We start from the raw sequence: 21,050 nt of genomic DNA on the forward strand, positions 1-21,050 counted from the left end.
TTTTACCGACTTACAAATGAATCACAGTTGCAACAGGAACTCAACAGAAACGTTTTTTTAAATCACATGCTTCCCACACACGAGCGCTGTCCCAAATTAAAGTTACAGTATGCACTTTTTATGCTCCTTTTAGTAGTATGAATAGTGTTCAAATGTATACGTTGACATTTCCAACAGGAATAAATGCATTTAAATTACCTGGATTTAACCGGAAAAAATGAAGTGTGCAATGCTGGACACTTTATGCATTCATCGGTTTTTCTTACGTAGCAGAAGAGAGGGTCTATCAGACTTCTTGTAAGCAAATATAACAAAGTTGTTAAAAAAATGACTTCCATTGACTTGCATTGTGTCACGCATTAGACAACATTTTACCTTTGGGAAGCTCCAGTTAAAAAAGAATGAATTTGAGACGATACTGGCCCGATAGCACACATCTGGGAGACTTTTATTTGACGTCTGCATTTACAGCTTTTTGGTTGTTTGCTCATCTGCATTACGTCTCTGATTTGTACGTAAATGGGTTTAAGATGTTTATGATTTAAAATGTATGCAAATCTGACTTTTCTAAGATGTTTAACACATGTTTTTACATAATTGATGTTTTCTGATCTGCAGATCTTTAACAAACGTACCGCTGCAATCTGTGTAACCTTCTGGAATTCGTACACCAGATGGTACAGTGGATAGTGTGCAGCCTTTGTAATTCGGAGGCCCGTTTCAAAGAAGGCCCCCCATTTATTTTATAAACACTGTATTGAACATTTTTCTTTTCGGCCAGGAGCGTATTGAACACATTCTATTTACCCTGTATTTTATTTATAAAATACATTTTCTTTTATACAAATTAAGTCAATTTAGCCAATTCAGAATGCAATGCAACATTCAAAATGTTGAGATTCAAGGAACATACTAATAATAAATTGAACAAATCTTCTTTATTGAAAACTGCAACACAATGCCCAATATTTGTAGTTTGATGCATTTTTGTGCGTAATAATGTGTTGTGTTAGCTTAGCAGTACGCTAATGTCATTTAGAGCCAACTGTGAGCCACAATAGTCGAGTCTGTTGTGTGAATTCAAACTATTCATCTGACTAACCATTAAGAGAGTTTCTGCATTCCAAATCAGTCACTAATAAAGTCTGATGATGGATCGGATGCTAAAAAGGTAACCGCCCACAGTATGCGAACGCTATCTCTACTTTTTTCCACAGGCTACGTCTTATGTTGGGAGGAAGCAGGGCAAAACGAAACCCGCGTTACGCACATCCTATCCAACTTCACGCTGGCGTATAAAGTCACCGGGCTCACCTCGCTAACCCCGTACACACTGCAGGTGGCCGCAGTAACACCGGCCGGAACGGGAACGGCCACTTCGTCGACCATCTCGACAGGACTTCCTCCAGGTCTGCACATTCAAACACACACTTAACTGCATCAGATTATTTGACAATGAGCGATAGGCACAGCGTTCAAAATCAAGAGGAAATTTAACACGTGAAGCAGGATGCTGCAGCGGGGTGCATATTTCACATAGACCAGCCAGCAAGCCGAGACACAGTCAGTAAGTCTGTAATACATCACGGGGAGTCCGTACGAAGCTCCTGGGACGGTGCTCGCGTGTGTGAGAGAACATGAAACAAATGATGATGACCAAAAGCCAAGCTACACTCATTATCTCCCACTGATATGCTATGGAGTCAGAAGAGAACGAGCTTTATCTACTGTTGAATGAGCCACCCAAATATCATTATCAATCCATTTAATTGCCAATTAATCATATACCCAAACACAACCAACGCTGCTGTACACAAAACCTAATCGACTCTGCAGTGAGTTATGGGCCCATTTACATGAGTTTGCTTTGAAGGATAATGAAGACGCAGGGTGGAGAGAAGCTAGACGGTTAAAGTGTGGAGATGTTTTAATTCGGAGCCAATTGTAATGTAAATACTTTTGTTCCGCTTGTGAACAGAGCTTCCCGGCGCGCCGTCGAACCTGGTCAACTCCAATATAAGTCCTCGCTCCGCCACCATCAGGTTCCGCCCCGGCAGTGATGGAAAAACCACCATCTCCAAATGGATCGTGGAAGGACAGGTGTGTGGATGTGTGTTTGTTTGCAACTTGGCTAAACGCTTCCTTCTCTCGCCAAATCTTTTGGTAGTTCCATTTAATCCATGAAAAATCTTTCACTCAAAACGTCTGTCTACAAAATAGTCAATTTTGCCACAAATAAGAATTTTCCCTCAGCCGAATGTCCCATATTGCAATTTTTCATTTGAAAAGGTTTGCCGCGAATGGCAATTTTATCTCTGCTTATTTGTAAACTTTGCCACGAATGGCAATCTTCTCTCTGCCAAGACCACTCAACATGCTATGACTGTTCAGCGTGTGCTCGTGAGCGTGTGTGTTTGTGTGCGTGTATTTTTATGTGTTATGCCCTTGTCTGGCAGGTTGTGCTCCACTGAAGATGCTGTTGTTTGGCAGGTACTTCATCTCTAGGGACAAACAGGCTTGCTCTTCCACTAAAACATCTTCCCCTGGAGAAAACGTGTGCGCGCATACACACACAGCGCGTTTGACATAGCTCTAGAAGGCTAAGGAGATGTCATGCACCGTGTCTCCCGGCCCCTTTAGGTGTGATGCGCATCTGTGTGTGCGCGTGGTCACGCATACGTGTTAAGCCCCTCTTGGATGGCGCCCAACTCCGTGCGGCGTGAAGAGAAAAACTTCTCCTAATGAGAACCCACTTGTTTTTTCTCTCCGTTTCTTCTGGGCACCCGTCTTTAATACTGTTTAATCGACGGAGAGCAGGAGGGTGGGAGGTGAGGGGAGAAGATTTGAGGTACTGAGGTGGGACTAATGGGGTCTTAAGTCTATGGGTTAGAAATCAACTTGTGTAGGGTCGTTTTTTACAGTTGAATTCCTCGCAGCTGTACGACGGACCGGGCGAATGCCAATTTTGTTTCCTTCTGTGATCTTTTCACCTTTCTTGTGGTGAAATGGGAGGCTGCCGGAATACATGCTTGTCTGGGCGAGCTCTGTGGATCTTTTGTTCATTTCAGCGTAGGGTTACTCGATATTAAGGCGACATTTCATTGAAAGGGGAGGTTTTCTTCCTGTTTTGAGTTTCTTTTTCCTTCAGAGCAGTAAATACTTAATTTGGACTCATACTATATGTCAACCATAACTGGCGTAACAAGCAGTTCGGCAACAGATTACCACGAATGATGCAGGAGTTTAGCCAATAATAATGGATAAAGTTGTGTAAATCACTTTTACAACACATCGCGATGATGATAAAGATTACTGGATCAATGCATAACAGTGATGTTTTGAAAATATATATTTTTTAGAACACGCAATACATTTTTTCAGGTTAACGCTTTACATTTTTTAATGCAATTAACGCAGCATCCTTTTATTTTGTCATCCTTTGATTATCCATTATATAATCACGCTTTTATTCATGTACAGGTTTTTAAACCACTTAAGCGGGATTTAAAACAGTTTCTTTGATGCGTTCAATGAAGATAGACAGATTCTAGCTGTAGAATGCGACAAAGCGCAACGCGAGGTCCAGTCTGGTCTATACAATCTCTGTCAGAATCTGTTAGACAACGCACCTGTATTAAGTTCTCTTTTGTGCTTGAATGAATAAAACCACTCAATATTTTGCCAGTTTTTTCTAGCATTTTCGTAAGCACAGACTTCAACTTGTTAAATACAACTTTAAATGAATGCAGAGAGTCGTGAAAATGGGAGAGGCGTCAGATTTGCGAGCGGAAGCTCTTAAAGGGTCCGCATTCTTAAACCTGCTGCTGTGACTCCTGTCACTAATGTTAATCAAAGAACAAAAGAAAAGAGAAATTAAATGTGTTTTGTAGCTTTAATTCTGTATTTAATTTAGAATTTAGCTGTAAAGACTGTAAAGTGTTTGAGAACTTCATTCAATTTCTGTATATTTCCTACCTGCTAGACATGACAGCTCTCAATAATGTGGAATGGCTGTAATTAATGTTAAAATAAACAAAAAATAATCAATTTATTAGAGACAATTTATCAGTTACAGTACTAATATCAGAATGTTGGCTTTCATTTCAAGAAATCTGTTGTTTCGACATGAATTTGAAGATGAAATGTGAAATATTAGCATTTAAAAGTATATTTTAAAACAATAATGTTAAGTGCGATTAATCGTGATTAATCACAGAAAGATTCTGATTAATCAGATTATTTTTTTAATTGATTGACTTATATTTTTTAAATAATGTATATGTAAATATAGCATATATTCCAACACTTACATTTTTAATTGCAGTACTCTTCTTATTGTCTTTTTTGAAAAAGTTGCTTTCGACTTAAATTGTATAAATACTTCTTTTAGATAAATTTCAAAGTCAGTGTGAGGGAATCATGGCTTGTCTCTCTCTCTCTCTCTCTCTCTCTCTCTCTCATTTATCTCTCGCTTAATCGCTTGCGTGCTCTCTTCCTTCCTACGAGTTTAGTTTGCGTGGACTTGAAGCTTCGCTAGAAACGTATTCTCATTCATGGCTGAATTTCTTCCGCTGCTTTAAGCTATTGAACGTTGTTTAAACTGTATAGCACAAATTACGCCAATTTGGCGTCTATTACAAGCGATTTACGTTATCCAACATGCGGCGTCTTGTAAAGCAGTGTGTCAAAACTATAGCTACGTTTTGCATCAATAACGAGAAATAAAAATGCCATATTCCTTACAAAAGTACCTTAATTCGCAAAAAGAAGTTTCCCATATAGCACCGGTACATCTGTAAGATGTCAGCTAAAGATCTGAAAAACATCTGTAAATAAATCTGCTTGAACAACTTGATAGAAACGCAACTGTTTTGTGTTCGATTTTTTCTTTTATTGCAAACTTCACGTCTGAATGGAAACCCAGATTATGTTAGTAACAGCAAAACAGTAAAAGTCTGAAAGAAACTGAAGAGAGACCAACTCTCTGATCACCACCTTCAACATATATGAGTTAAATCTGCGTGAGAAAGCAGAGTTTTATAGTGACAGTTCACGCAAAAATATTTGAAAGGACAAGAAGATGAGTAAAATATGACAGAAACGTTTTTTAGGTGAACTGTCCCATTAAAATTGTGACCCTAAGAGCTGTAATTGAGTTGATGTGCAAAGCAAGTGAATATTGACGGTACAGTTAGAATAAATAATCAGCTAGTTTGATTTATCGCTGAGAGGTAAGAAATTAAAATGACTTGTGTAAAATATTACCATCTGTATGTAATTATAAGGGGAATAAAACGCTATAGAAATGTGCAAAATGGTCCTCTCAAGCATTTTGACAGTTTTTACACGTTAATGATAGGAAAGAGCCGTATGATATTAATCACAGGTTACTTGATGAATAAACAGAAGCAGCTCTCCGAGAGAAAAAATGAGAGTCACATGACTGTGCCATGTTTGAAATGATAAGCAGTTTTTGTTTCAATATAATGACCGGTCTCTATGTAGCGTTTTCTGATGTTGGAGATGCACAGTTTTTCATTAGCTCATTATTTCATTACAGCCTTATTATGATCAAGGTGGATATGAAAACAGCCTTTTCAGGCTCTTAGATGTGAGTGGCGACATGCTTTTATCCGGAAAAAATTGCCTAGTGCACACAAACAAAGGCAGTCACAGTGATGGGAGTGTGCATTACAGGCAGTTCAGTTTGGTTCGCTATTTTATTTTCCCGTCTGAATAAAGTTTATTTTGTCATAATATTATAAAATGTATATTGAGACATTTGGAATGTCAGGATTTTTTTCTTTGGCTAAAAATGTGGCATGCAAAATGTAGACTATGCGTGGTAGTTGTAAAATACCTTAATAACTTTGCCGCACTTATTTTGTATCCCACAATGCACTTGGTTGCAACTTGACCTTCCATTTTCTAAAGTGACTGAACAAAACTGACAACTTAACCCAACGTGATATAAATTGCAGTCTCTGAATTCTGGCTTATTATTTGCGAAGTCATACAATTGAGAATACAGGTTTACACAAAATCGGATGTAAATGGATTTTATTGTGGAATAATGCCTGCTTTTACACTTTTTATGCATTTGGCAGACACTTTTATCCAAAGTGACTTACATTCAAACAATTGCATTCAAGGTATACATTTAACAGAGAATGAGATTACTTCATTTTCTGTGTTTATAGTTGTTCAAAAGTTTTCAAGTAGTATGCATAGTGTAGTATGCAGTGGGCGGTGGTTTTGCAATCCGAACATATACTCTGTGTGGCTGTAGGTGGGCACTGCGGAGGAGGCAGAGGAGTGGAAGGTCCTGTATGAGAGAGACAATCCACCAATCTCTGGAGACTCTCTGGAGATTCCTAATCTCATCCCCTTCACCCAATACAGGTGAGGCTTTTCAATTATTTACCTGCCGATAAGAGCAGATTACGCCATGATGTAATTCCAGGCTTGTGTATTGTTGGTGACGATGGTCAAAGCTGATTGGCCAACCTGATGTTGCAAGAAAATTTAGCTATTTTATGAGTTAGCGATGTTGTATAAAATGTGAATTGTAAAAATACCAAAAATATATACAAATGAACCACGTCCCTAAACAAAATTCCTAAATAGTCATGAATTGCTTGAGATTGATTCGGATTGACCAAAGTAATCTTAATGGTTCTTATATAGCCTTAAAGGCATAGTTCACCCAAAAATACGAATTCTGTTGCAATGAAATGTTTTTTCAGTTTTTTTGTTCTGTAAATATAAAGAAATCCTTGAGAATATTTTGTGAGATTGCCTTTGAATAGACAGAACTTCTGTAAATCTTGTGTACCAGTCAAATCTCATTTTTGTTCATTTTGAATATGGCACATCATAACGTGTCATGCTTGTTTTCGCGCATCCCGTCACAGACGCCAAACCTGTAGGGACACATCTTGATGCTTCATGTTTGAAAGAAATGAAACATGGAAGCAACAATGAAAGGCCAGTCACCACAAAGAAATTCACATGGATTTGGAATCCATTTGGAACCGATTGTGTAAATTACTTTGACATAATGTTTATTTTCCCTGCAGTGTCCCTGAATAGCATCCAACATACATGACTTACATTACTTTTCAGCATGCTTCAATATCAACGTTGCAATCCCAGATCTCTCCGCATTTCTCTGTTACTAGGTTTAGTTTTTGGTGCTTCATCCCCCTCTCTCTCGCCTTCTCTCCATTACCCTGATCCATTTCTCTCTTTAATTGATTTTCTCAAGGTCCTGTGGAAAGATGGTCTTCTGATTCTCGGCACACTATCTTGTCCTAAAGGGATTACAGATGATCAGAGGCTGCAGAGATCTGTTATCCTGTCCAAAACCCCTTGTTCTGTCGCTATTCAAGAGCAAAACCAGGAGATTAAAAATGCTGTATTCCCTCCCTTTTTTACGTGCGTGCCAGGTTCAGGATGAGTCAGGTGAACGTGGTGGGTTCGGGTCCGTTCAGTCAACCGTCCGGTGTTATGCAGACCCTCCAGGCCAGTCCAGATGTGGCCCCCGCGGACCTCAACGTGCTGTCCGCTACTGAAACCAGCCTGAGGATTCGCTGGGAGGTGAGAATGGGTCACATACACTCTTAAAAACGAATTTCAAATGAATAAAATAAGAAAATTTATAACTAAAATGTTATGCTTATTTACGCACCCTCAAGTCATCCAAGTCGTCCCTGTCTTTATGTCTTCTGTAGAAATGAATCCAAGGTTTCTGAGGAAAACATTTACGGATCTTCCTCCATATAATGGATTTAATGGGGGTCGAACTGATTCACCAGCAGCTGAATAAGGGGGTTTTCTAGCGAAACGATTAATTATTTTCTAAGAAAAATACTACTTTTTAACCACAAACACACAGCTTTCACCCAACCGTGTTGCGCATTCACGACTTCCCGTAATCACGTTGGAAAGGTCATAATGCAAACTCAGATTGTAATTGTCTATAAAAATAAAAATAACAAATATTTGTAGTTTAAATGATTTAATTATTACTTAACATCGCTACAGTTGGTGCCCTTCTACTAAATATCGACTTCGAAGTGCGAAGTTGCTATTGAGGAAAAGCAATCTGGATTAAACCGCATCTAGATTTGGTGTGAACGGGCTGTAACATTATCATAAATAGAGAAACGCAACAAATGAAAGTGATTTACACATGCACACTTAAAGATACGATCACAAATACAGTCTGTTGCACTTCTGTGCACTCAGTTTATAGACGAGGAAACACTGAAAGAGCTTGACAGCTTATTTTTCCTTTCTGTTTTCCTGCTATGACGAGACGTAGTGTCTGTCAGTATCAAGTGTAATTGCTGTTATTTTCTCCTTCACTTCTCCTTTTTCCCCCCTCACCTTTTCAAAGCCTGAAGAGCGATCGAAGAATTTGGGTTGTGAAGGCACAAAACACGAAGGCTGTCATTTCATAAGACAGGACTCCATTTAATCTAAAAAAAAACACTTCTGCAAAACGCCCGCTACACATTTCGGGGGGTACTGATGCCGAAAATGACCCTCGGGACCCATACCAGCTTAATGCATTACTTCGGGACAGTAATTTATTACGCTCGCTCTAAAACTTTCATGTAGCTGCCATTAAAGATAAGGTTATACTTTTACAATTCTCAAGTAACTGAAGTGCGTTGCGTTTTTATGTCTTTAATGAAAAGCATTTCTACTAAGATGTACTTTATAGTCGCCATGGAAATGTGATGGTGACCTCCAAAATGATTTAGACGGTACTTCAATTTCATTTTGTCACACAGTGTGGTTACATTAAACAAAGATAGAAACAAGTTTTTTATAAAATAAAAGAAAAAATTGTTTCAACATGATATGCATGACTTATACTTAACAATAGTGCGCCCACAATAGTTGAAACTCCTTCAATACTGTTTTATACTATTAGTGCTGAGTATATCGCTTCCAGGTAACTATAGTCAATACAGACATTTTAGTTTTGCTGACTGAGTAAAAAAGCCTTCCTGTGAAATGTTAACTTTTTAGTAAGAAACTGTACACCCCCTTGAGTTCGACCTTTACGTGCAAGTTATTGGAACATGATTCCCATCTTAGTTACGCACACGAGGGCACAACACAAACAAACATTCACATGTGCGCCCAGACAGTCCGCTGATTCTGTCAAGTACAGCTGGGGTGGATGTCAAGATATTTTGGGTGAATAGCTCCTTAAATTATGCTTTTCATCACAGCAAGCTATCATCGGAATAAAATGCAACCATTCGGATTTCTTTTACGATGTATCCTAGTGCTTTTGTGCCCGTTGGTTTATTAAAATCTCACCTGCCTTGATGCCTTTGCCCTTCACCTTTATTTAGCCACTTGCAGAAGCAGATTACAATGGAAATCCAGAAAGCGTGGGTTACAGCGTACGTGTTCGGAGGTCGGACGGGCTCGGTCAGCCACGGATGGAGACGGTTAATGACCGTCAGTCTCGGGAGGTGACAGTGGAGGGTCTGGAGGAATGGATGGAGTATGAATTGAGCGTTCAGGCCTTCAATGCCATCGGCTCTGGACCCTGGAGCAGCCCAGTGCTAGGCAAAACGAAAGAGTCAGGTGACGCATGAGCAAATACGAATTTATAAGTCTAAAAATGATTGTTTAATTGTTCTTTTTGTAGTGTCATTTCTCTCCCCTCCTGTCATTTTTCTCTTCCTAACATATTACAATTTACTGTTTACATTTTTTTGCTCTGTTGAACACAAAATGAGATATTTGGAAGAATTGCGAAAAGCAAACAGTTCTAGGGCACCCTGGACTACCATTTTAATTTGTCCTACTTAGGTAGTCAATGATGTCCCAGAAATGTCACTTGCTAAAAAAATTGTTAAATATTTTTTGTGTTCAACAAAACAAACTAATTTGAACAGTTTTGGAACAACTTGGTGCGGGAGAAATTCCTGACTGTATCTTCATTTGTGGGGGGTGTATTCCTTTAAAATAATTTTTTTTATACGGGTACATTTTCAGTTCCCTCCGGGGCTCCAGAAAACGTGAGTGCTGAAGCAATGAGTTCTACAAGTATACTGGTCACCTGGGGGTCAGTCCCCGAGGACCAGAAGAACGGCCACATCGTTGGATATAAGGTACAGTAACTATATCAAAGAGAATGTCTTAACACCCTTAACATTCTCCAGAGGCTGAACTGAAGAATCCTGCCCGCTGAACATTCATGTGGGTGAATTTCTACTGCATGTGGAGAAGACGGACTGGAATTAACAAGAAAACCGGGAATTTATTATATTAGCTGTGGTTGCTATGACTATTTCTCATACCTTTTTGTGTAGATCAATCCCATGATCCAATGTTATGGCTTTCTGTGTAGAAAAAACTGTCTGATGATTTTTGACTAGCACTGTTCTAGAAACCACTTAGCAAGGCCCTTTAATATGCGCTTTTTGTTAGAAAGCTTTTCCTTAGCAAATGAATTGTGTGCTTGGTGTATTTATCTGAAGGAGAATTTCTTATCATTCGGTATCAATGAAGTGTAAGCAGTACACCCTGAACACTGAACATTGGGTCAAAAGCCAAAGACACTTGATACCACACAAAAAATGCATCTTGGTTTGACGCACATAGTTCATATTGAGGTCATACGGAACAGATCTATAATCCGTGTAAAGCTATTGAAACCTATGTGGGCTGTTACTGAGACTTGTAGGGTGACATGATGCAACATCATGAAATTGCTGAAGCAGTATTTTACACACTGTAGGAAGAAACCAATTGATAAAATGCTTAGACTGAAAAAAGTAGGGAAAATAACTAAATTAATTATGTGTTGCTTCAATAGTCAGCAACCAATTTACGCAAAATATTTATTGAGTCAAATCTTAATTTATTATTGATTTTTTACATTGATATATATATATATATATATCATTGTTGTTTTCAGAATATTCTATCTATTTATAATATTCCCGTATTTCCCTTTATGTGTAGGTATTATACAAAGAGAAAGATTCAGAGCAGGCTCCCCAGGTCCAGCCGGTGAACGGGAACCAGGTGCATTCTCTCCTTTTGCGGAACCTGAGTAAGTTCATCCTGTATGAAGTTCAGGTGCTTGCCTTCACACGTATCGGAGAAGGACCACCTAGCATTCCCCCCACAAATGAGAGAACTAAGGACAGCGGTAAGCAACCAGCGAAATCACTCAATCCCATTTTACCAAACCAAACTGTCCAGCCCCTCGGCCAGCTCTTGTTTTTTCCACCGGTTTTGACAAATAACATATGAAAATAAATGCCGCACACACATTGGGTCAAAATTAGACTTTTTGAGTAAGAGCTACCCATTTAGCAGATGGTCCTGCATACACTCACACACCGGTACACACACACACATTGGTAATGGCTGCGCAGAGTTATGTCTTGCTTCATGCTCTGCTGGTTTCCAGCTGTGCCCGACATTCAGACTGGCATTACCTCCCACATGGCTTCAGACACACATGTGTGCTCACACACTCGCCTGCCCTCCTGCTGCCCCCTCTGCATGAAACCTCATCCGCTGCTTTGCTTGATTCACCTGTCTGAACCTCCTCTCTCCTAGCTGTATTATTTCCCAGCATATAGGACAGATACAATCTCTAATGAGATTTCTTTAATGTCTCGGCTGTTTCTAGTAGACTGTGATAAGATGAAATTGAGTCGCCTGCGATTCAGTTGTATTTATTGAGAAAAACTTTCATGATCTTGCATTTGTTTCTAAAGATCAAAGGAGATATCCCAATGATGTCTCAATGTGCACAGTTTTGCCAAGACACCAGTCTGAAGTCAGGGCTGTCGTAATGATAATAAAAACGTATTATTTGACATCATCACAATTATCGGAGATAATCACAATTATTGCACACTTTTAGAAGACACAAAGAAGGTCCGTCTATCTTCAGCAGGACTACATCCACCATCGTTGTTAGCAATTCTCCATAATTGAAGTCCTCCATTATGATAACATCATAATATCTCGGTTCTAAGTCCTTTCTGATATGTTCACTTTATAGTGTATTTTATTAGTTATATACAGAATTTCTAGATATATTTTCTTCAATAATAAATTAATATCGAGCAAAGCTCTAAAACAGGAGATTCATCGCCATAATCACAATTATTAGACAAGTAATTGCAAGCCGAATTTCATAATCGTGACAGAAGAACTTTGGGAGTAACATGAAAGATAAAATTGGTGATTCGCACGAAAATAAACCAAAAATTGTGCATACAAAATGTACAAAATAATGAGAAAACTTGCAGGATAAAAATTAATTCAGTGCAAATAGGTAACATTTCACACTCCTCGATAAGATTGTATTTTATATATTAACATAAGCTATAACTAACAATCTTTTTTTTGCATTTAATAATATTTGTTAAAACTAAGACAGTTGTTCATGTTAGTTCATGGTGCATTAACTATTAAATGGTGCAGAAGTAATAATCATTTTCAGTTCATGCTAGCTAATGCATTAACAAACCATATAAATGCACTCACAAACATATTGTAGTATGTTGCCAAATAAACAAGGTGAAAATAGGCTTAATCTAATGCAGGATTACAATTTTATTTCATCTTTCAGACATGATTAAGACTATTCTTGACAGTTCACCTAACTGAGGGTCTTCCGAGCAAAGAAAGGGGATGTTTCTCTTTAGAAATATGTGCTCGCCCGAACGCAATCTTTTCGCACAGCAAACGCTGTCATCCTCCCAATGAGAGAGCGTTTATATGTGGACTACGGAGTCTCGCTAGCAGAATGATAAATGCCCTATTTCTGTCATTTTTCTTAATCGGCTCAATGTTACAACTTTCATTTAAAAATGTAAAGGGATACCAGATACTGGGATGTCTATGTTATTAGTTTCTCTCACACACATACCGTACACACTCATAAGGAGCGGTGGATTATCAGTGTTGTTGGCCAAGTGTCCACTGGCAGAATTACATGTGTTTGATGAGGGATTATAAATCACTAATATTTATATTTTGGGATTTAAAGAACTAGAAGTTTACGGGGAGCGTGCAAGGGTTTGTTTGAAGAGATTAAAATGTCATATTTGTCCTGGCTGTGATAAAAACACGGCCTTGGCAAACAGATGTTTTGAAGTGTTTGAAATGTGTTTTTGTTAGAAGAAACATATCAAAAGACTACAGTAATCTGTTTTAATACCGCATTGTGTATGTTCTCTATCTCTCTCTCTCTCTCAGTTCCTGGTCCACCTGTCAGGTTGATGTTTCCAGAAGTGCGACTCACATCTGTGAGGGTTGTCTGGCAACCTCCCTCCGATCCAAATGGTATTATTATGGGTAAGAGAAAACATCAACCTCATACACAAATATAAACAGTCAGCTTGATATTAAATGACATTCTACAGACTTTTTTTAATGCTAAAGTTCCAGTGTGTGAAATTTACTAGCATCTTTCGGTGAGGTTGGGAATTGCAACCAACAGCTCACTCCACCGCTCCTCCCTTTCAAAGCACTACGGCGGCTGACACAGAACTACGATTTTTGCTTCGTAGCCGAAGAAGATATCCGATTTATGAAATGCGCTCTTGTAGGCAGTTTGTCCTTTTAGGGCTACTGTAGAAACAACATGGCGAATTCCATGCAAGGGGACCCGACGTGTATGTAGAAAGAAATAGCACATTGGACCTTTAACTCACATAAACTACAACATTATGAAACGACAATATTTAGCAATATTTAGCTTACTGAAAAAAAACGCATTTAGGTTTTGTCATATATTACTTTTGGGAACCGTGTTTTCTCCCGTTACCTCTCATTCGAGCACATTTTACCGTTACTTTGACAGCAACACGCTGCGTAATGAATTCCAGTCAGAATAGCCGAATGTTGTTTTACACCACAGCTGCCTTTTAAACTGCATGTCTGTGCGTTATGAGATTGTCTCGTATTGGGATTTCTCATCGCGATGAGATTATACCGACTCAGTTATGCCGTTGTCAAGATTATGGGTCGTTTGGGCGCGAGCGCGGCTATACATGACTGGATTATGGACACTTAACCATCCGTGATGGATCATATAATCCTTTAATAGTGATATAAACGTGAAGCCTCTTTACCTCGAATGATCTCTCGCCTTCTGTCTCCGCCGTGCACGAGTTCTCGCGTCGAGCTCCCCCCTGATTGGATCAATCGTTCCCCGTAGGATTGAGCGATGTGAAGCCGAGAGCTTCAATCAGAGCAGACCTGTCAATGTTCCAACGCTCATTTTATCCTCTCAGATCTTTGTAATAAATTTCATACGTTGGGGTTTGCGGTTAATGTGACTTTCACAAAGAGTATGTCATTGTTCCGTGATTGCGCTCAACAGCAGTCAATTGCTCTCGCAATTACCGCTGCGTCTGTCTACAGTGCGAATGAACTGCGGCGCAGTATTCGAACGGTGACCTTCAGTGGATTTCAGTCATCAAATCCATAAACCGGTTGTGGCTGAACTGGATTATCGCTGCAGTGCATTAAAGACGTGCCGTGCTGCCGCTGGTGTAATGTGTATACGTTACTGTTGTTTTATTGCATTTTAACCTTTTATTATGTCTCTTGAATGAGTTTCAATGGAAGCGAGAGATTGACGGTTAATATTTATTGATGGGCCGGGGTCTCGCTGGTGTCTCATTTCTCTATGCCCTTTAATAGCTCTCTCTCTTATTTCTCCTACACGTAATTATGTTCTTTCAGTCTTTTTTGCCAGTCTGTTTCATTCATTGTTTTTCATCTGTTTTCTCTCTGCTTCAATTTGAGTTTCAATTTAAGCTTTGTTGGCCTGAAAGGAATCATGCATTTTTATTGGATTACCAATTGCTCAAACAAGTGGTTGCGTAGTTGCAAACAAAGATATAATAACAGTGCAAGGTGGCATGCAAAACTCATGGAAAATATAGAACGCCACAATGTACATATTGATTGAAAGAGATCAAATCGATAACACTACTGTAGACTTTTATTCAATATGAAACCAAAATAGATATTGTTACTTTGTACACCTCTTTTATTTATTTATTTGATATATAGATGGGATTAAGTATATCTATTTTTTAAGTATTTCTTGTTACGTTTTGGCCAAAGGTGATGTGAGGTCCAGGGGGCATGTGTGTACAATATTTGTTTTTAGTGTCACCATAGGTTAATTAAAACCATCCATATCAATATAAATAAAAAATGGACTAAACGCTAAACTTGAAAGGAATTTTTTGGACAAAAATGATGGAAAATGGCTATATTCTTTTTATAGACAATTCCAAATGGTAAATATATGAGTAAATGTAAACGGAAACTTTCCCGAAAACGGTCCTCCGGATTCACAAATAGTTTGTAAACTTCAGATTTGATAGTAAAACCTGTGTATGTGAATGAATTTCAATCATTCGTAAATAAGACGTGTATGCATACTCATTCATAATGAGCATAATCCCCTGGTGCTCTTTTGAAAATAACCAACTGTTGGTTGCTATGATTAGGAATATCCACGGCAGTAGCATGATACAAGAATCTTATTTTGAAGATTATTAATGAAGAAAAAAAAATGCAATAACCAGCAATGTTGATATCTCCGTTGTTGTGTTGCTCAAATCTCCACTGCGATTGGACAGCTGTGTTTAAAGGGACAGTGACGAGGTCTGCGTTTTACCCAAAGTTAAGGGGAGTAAAAAACGAACAAAAGACAGGGCAACAAATCTCGTGAAATATCATGATACAAAGTGTATCAAAATGCAGTGTAATCCATTTGTCAAAAAGATTACAGAACATTTGAATAGTTTACGCACTTTTTACATGTGGTACAGAGCAGATGTAAACATTTTTCGTACCAACTAACATTGTACAATTACGAAAACTGTTATGAATCCGAAATTTTACGTCAGAACGACTTTACGAACAATTTTCTTCCACCGTACAAAACATCTTAGAAAAAAATAAAAGTTCACAGGAAATAAAGCATCGCTATATTACAATTTTATCAGTTATTAATATCTTTTGGGGTCATATTTTGTAGATAAGATATTTTCTCAAAGCTGAGTTTCAGTTTATATTCCAAACACATCAATGCAACATGCATGCATTGCATCTTTTATAAAACATTTGAAGAAAGAAGATGTAAATTGTCCAATATTGCACATCACTTTGGGCCACTTCTGTATTAACTATGATCAGATCAATCTCTTTCTTTAGAAAGTCTATGCAAAGTTATATTTTTAAAAATATATAAAGTTATACACTTCTACAAGTTTGCAGCATTGTGGTACAATGATGGTATCTGATCATAATACCAAGGTACAAATCCGCCATTGTTTGATTACCATATTCATAAAGCCTTGATATAAAATGGTGCTACTTCACAGAATGCCATTGTACTTATTTGCATTTATATTATTTCATGTTTTATAACATAATGGATGTTTGTGATGTTCTCTTTCCATACTCTTTTTGTCCTTTTCTCTTTCCATTGAGTGTCCGCTGTAATGTGTCCTGTGGTTAGGGATCAGTGATCACTGTGGTAACAGGGCGCGCAAATAAAATGCTCCTGACTGAAGGGCCGACGATCCGACCAATTACACGGCTTACTGCTCTCACCACGGCAACCCAGACTTTAAAAAATGAGTACCTAACCACCTGGCATGGGTCACAGCTCTAGCATGATAAATGACGAAGAAAACAAACAATCTGTCTGAACAATTGAACAGATGACCCGTTGGCCATATTTTAGTCCTCGACCTCATCTCTCCATTTCTACACCGAAAGCTGCTTTCAAAAACATCGGAGGAAAGTGTGGAAAAAAGCGTTCTTGATTCCTGCCCCTAGCGTAACACGCACAAAAGAGAAATACCATCAAAAGAAGGAGCTCCGAAACAAGCGAGAAAAGAAGAGGATTTTGCATAGGCCCCTCTGGGCTTTTTTGGGTTGGGTTAGCGATGGCCTCTTAATAAGTCGGGATCTTAGCAAGCTCTGCCTTCCGAGAAGGGAACAGAGAAAAGGAAAGAAAGGGTGAACGAGAATCTAAGAAGACAAGACGAAGCAAAGAGATTTTCGTTGAATTGAAATCACCCTCGGCTCAGTAGCGCCGCGCTAATCCTCAGAACGGTGCACGCTAACACCAAACTTTCTCAAAAAAGAGAAATTCTCTCACGGCCATTCACAGGATTCTCCCATTTACAAAGCCCTCTGCTTCCTCCTTCAAGTGTCAAAAACATTCTTTCAGCGCTTTTAGAGAAGAACGTGTTTGTAGACTATAAAAAACAGGACGATTTGATCATGGCGTTTGCTTTCAAATGAAATGAGCCATCCGGCGGTTAGAAGAGGAATATTCATTTCTTCATATAAATGAAGGAAGGCTACAGTTGCAAACTTGTGTATTGATATTGTATTTAGCTCATGTTTGACATCTGTATGTATCCCTGCATTATATGTTGATTTAAAGACCCCATGAAATCAAAGTTGACAATTCATATTTTTTTATGAAAGTTATACTTTAGGAGCTTTTTATGCAGGACAATAGAGAGCTGACAGGAAAGCGTTGGGCGGAGATCGGGGGGTGGGATCGGCAAAGAAACAAGATGATTCTGGCGCTATATGTTAACCACAAGGCTGACGACAAAGCTTATTTTTATTTTAAAAAAAGTGTTTATTATGAATGATTTGCATTATGTCATTATCTTGCTTATGTCACAACTTTCTTTTCTCTTCAAAACAAGAATTTGTTCCTCGTGAAAAATGTCTTTGTCTGAGGTTGGGACTGTACTGACTGTCCATTGGCCAGACTTCCAACGATCCAAATAATTTCCCAAAAAGATTCAATCAAGCCCCGCCCTGTTTTTCAAGTATATGTTGTCGCCACTGAAACCGTCTATACTGTAAATCATTATTATAAGCATACCATTGAAATCAGAGTAAAGTTGCTTGATAAATGATTGTTGCTTATTTTAAAAAGTCACGAATTGTAGGTGTAAAGGATATGATCTATATGATGTGTTGAACCAATATGTATTTGTTGTTGAACTAATTTAAACCTGGGTATCAAACACAAAAGAAGATGATCTTTTTCATACATTGAAAGTAAACATAACGTGATGCTTTTCACAGTGCACATCATTTCAAAGTAGTTTTGCAGAATATTTCAATAGAAAAACAATTATTGGAAGATGTTTTTGTCTGGGACTGTAGTGAGTCACTGCTGCATTAGGCAACATCATCTAGATTCAGAACATGAACATCATATCAATATTAGTTTACCAGGACACTTTTTTAAAAAGAGATTTTTTGTATTTAGAGTAAGAAAATCCAGCTCTTATTTTGTATTGCTGAATTATTATTTGTGCGTGCAGATGAATTGTATTTGTTTAGCTTGTAAGGGCTCAAGCAGTTTTCATCTTGAATCTCTCCGTAGTTATCCGTCTAGATAAGTCCTCTCAAGGCATACAATGAAACCTCTGTAGCAGTTTCCTTATCTCATTTGTGCTTCCAAAAAGTTGATTTATCACTTTGGGGTTTGGCATCAATCCTGGCACAAGGTTTTGACAAAGCAAATTTCTATCTGCATGAAACATTCAAAATGTCTTGTAGAAAACAACAGTGCACGTTGAACATTATTTTTGTTTGTGATAAATACAGCAACTACTCTTGACTGTTATTCATTGCAAAACGTGTCCTTCCAAGGTTTTGATTTCATTCTGGCTTTGTTCTGTTCTAGGTTATCAGATTTCTTACCGACTGGATGTCAATGACCCCAACAAGTTCACCACGGTGGAGGTGGGGTCCAACGCGAGGCAGTTCACAGTGAGCGGTCTGAACCCAGAGTCTGCATACGTGTTTCAAATCACGGCTCGTACACAGCAGGGATGGGGACCACTGGAGGAAGCCATCGTCATAACGACGGAGAAAAGAGGTAAGAAAATCTGACATGGTTAATGGTGGAGGAAAACAACTGGACTTTTCGACATTTCTCCCAGAAATAAAACATTATCATCATTTATTCAACCTCCAACTCTGTATATGACTCTTTCTTCTGTGAAACACAAAAGAAGATATTTTAAGAAATGGACACAATTGTTTAGTCACCAACGTATGACACCTACATACGTCCCCATGCATTTTCTATAGAACGGCCTCAGCCACCTCGCCGACTGACCACACCGCAGAAAGGGGTGGAGTCCCGTAAGCTTCATCTTCATTGGATAGCGGGCGGAGATGGCTCGTCCCCCGTGCGCTACTATACCCTGCAGACATTAGAGCTGCCGGATGGAGAATGGAAGAGCCACATGTCCTCCATCGGTCATAACAACACCTCCTGGGATGTGGATAGGTAAGACACACACGTCTGTCACGGATTAGTCATAACTGCCACTATTTATAGCATAACGAGGCTGAATGTTTTAAAATACACAGAATACGATCGTGGAAAACTCATTGTAGTTTGGGATTTTCCGATGGGAAAAATGGACATAAATGAAAATGTGATTGAACAATTAACTCTTGTATTGCGTAGTAAACTGTATGGAAAGGTACCATGGTGTTTTTTTTGGACGTGTGCATTGGTAACAGTCTTTTTTTTGGACATATTTATATATTTACACAGTACCATGGTATCACCATGTTTTCTTTCGTTTTATTCTTAATGAATAACTTGGGATAGCATGAACATATCATCTTGGTACAATCTTATCTTTAATTCAAATATGGTAACAATTGAAAGCCATTTTAAATCGATTGAATACAATTTATATTCATAATTCATGTTAAAATCAGATTATCCATTTCAATATGTGAAATCATTTCCCTTTCAATTTTGCACATATTTTGCACAATTTTTAAATAAAATGGTAAATTATTATTATTATTGAATATACGTTATATAAAATTGGCAGAAAACGACTTCTGTACCGTGGCCGTAAGGCACAAAACAAACCGACAATCGGGCTGATAACAAATCTGTGAACAAAATTTAAAATAGGCTTAACAAAATAACAAAACGCAACGACAATTCGAGAAACAAAATAACAAGCCAGAAAACACAATGACAAATCAGTCAAACCGTAAAACATGGGTATTTTTTTGCAATGAGATAGTTTCTGCTGATTGGACGGAAACTCTTTAAAAAACATCTAAGTGAAGCGTACATCTCACAATAGAGCCAAATCGACCAAAGCTCTGAAAAAAACAAACATACGAGGCATTTTATACTACAGACATCCACTTCAGCCACAGATAAGACATCATATAGAAGAACCCAGAGAGAGCGAGTCTGTTGAAAGCAGACTGCAATCATAATCAGTCTGACCATCGGGTGGCCTCATATCTAATCACACATCCATTCAGCTCCGCCCGCTCTCTAACCTGTTTTCTGCCCTCCATCCTTCAGCATATTCCTTCACCTGCCTGTTCTTCTCATCATCACCTGGCTGATTCACGCTGTCTTCTCCACTCACAGCTCAAAACGTCCACACGCATTAAGGGGAAAGATTTATTGAGCTCAAGCACTCGAAGAGATGCTTACCACATAACACCATCCTTCTCAACGTAATGTGTAGTGGAGCCGTGAGAGCTTTCTCGAATTCTGAACCTACTCACCTCCCACACGCTTGTCTTTTTAATTTGATTTCCTTGACATTTAGTTAGCCATATCATAAGGCGTCTATACACAACTAGGCATCGAGATGATTGTAAAGCGATGAATGTGTGGCACTCAGTGTTGGCTGTCTTTGCCATTTCTAGCGGGCTCGTTGATGTATTAACGGATCGTGTGTAGAGACCGTTTTGGAGAGAGTGAGAAAGAATAACATGCGTTTCTTCTTTAACAGGGTCAAGTTTTTTTAACGTGCATGCAACACTTAAGCTTACTGTGTGCCTTTCTACACTACACTTTTCATTCCATGGACTTCCATTCATCACGTCACGGCGTGTTACCGATAAAAGGTTTCGGCGGATGCACACATTTGTCCCGACGTTAACTTCCGGTCTGTTTTTCGGTTATAACATAACAATTGATT

At 38.6% G+C, this 21,050-nt stretch overlaps 1 protein-coding gene across 1 annotated transcript in view; it reads left to right on the forward strand.

Moving 5' to 3' along the window:
* Positions 1-21,050, forward strand: part of sdk1b (sidekick cell adhesion molecule 1b) — a gene marked incomplete at its 5' end in the record, with an annotated part of 158,331 nt that overhangs the window by 119,207 nt on the left and 18,074 nt on the right. The window contains 10 exons of the mRNA XM_079462738.1: positions 1,218-1,409; positions 1,979-2,112; positions 6,290-6,402; positions 7,449-7,599; positions 9,375-9,612; positions 10,027-10,142; positions 10,999-11,188; positions 13,258-13,356; positions 18,755-18,949; positions 19,165-19,366. Coding sequence (XP_079318864.1) covers positions 1,218-1,409; positions 1,979-2,112; positions 6,290-6,402; positions 7,449-7,599; positions 9,375-9,612; positions 10,027-10,142; positions 10,999-11,188; positions 13,258-13,356; positions 18,755-18,949; positions 19,165-19,366 — 1,630 coding nt within the window. The remainder of the gene's footprint in view (positions 1-1,217; positions 1,410-1,978; positions 2,113-6,289; positions 6,403-7,448; positions 7,600-9,374; positions 9,613-10,026; positions 10,143-10,998; positions 11,189-13,257; positions 13,357-18,754; positions 18,950-19,164; positions 19,367-21,050) is intronic.

The sequence above is a fragment of the Barbatula barbatula genome, assembly GCF_947034865.1.
Source record: "Barbatula barbatula genome assembly, chromosome: 8".
In the NCBI taxonomy this organism is placed as follows: domain Eukaryota; kingdom Metazoa; phylum Chordata; class Actinopteri; order Cypriniformes; family Nemacheilidae; genus Barbatula; species Barbatula barbatula.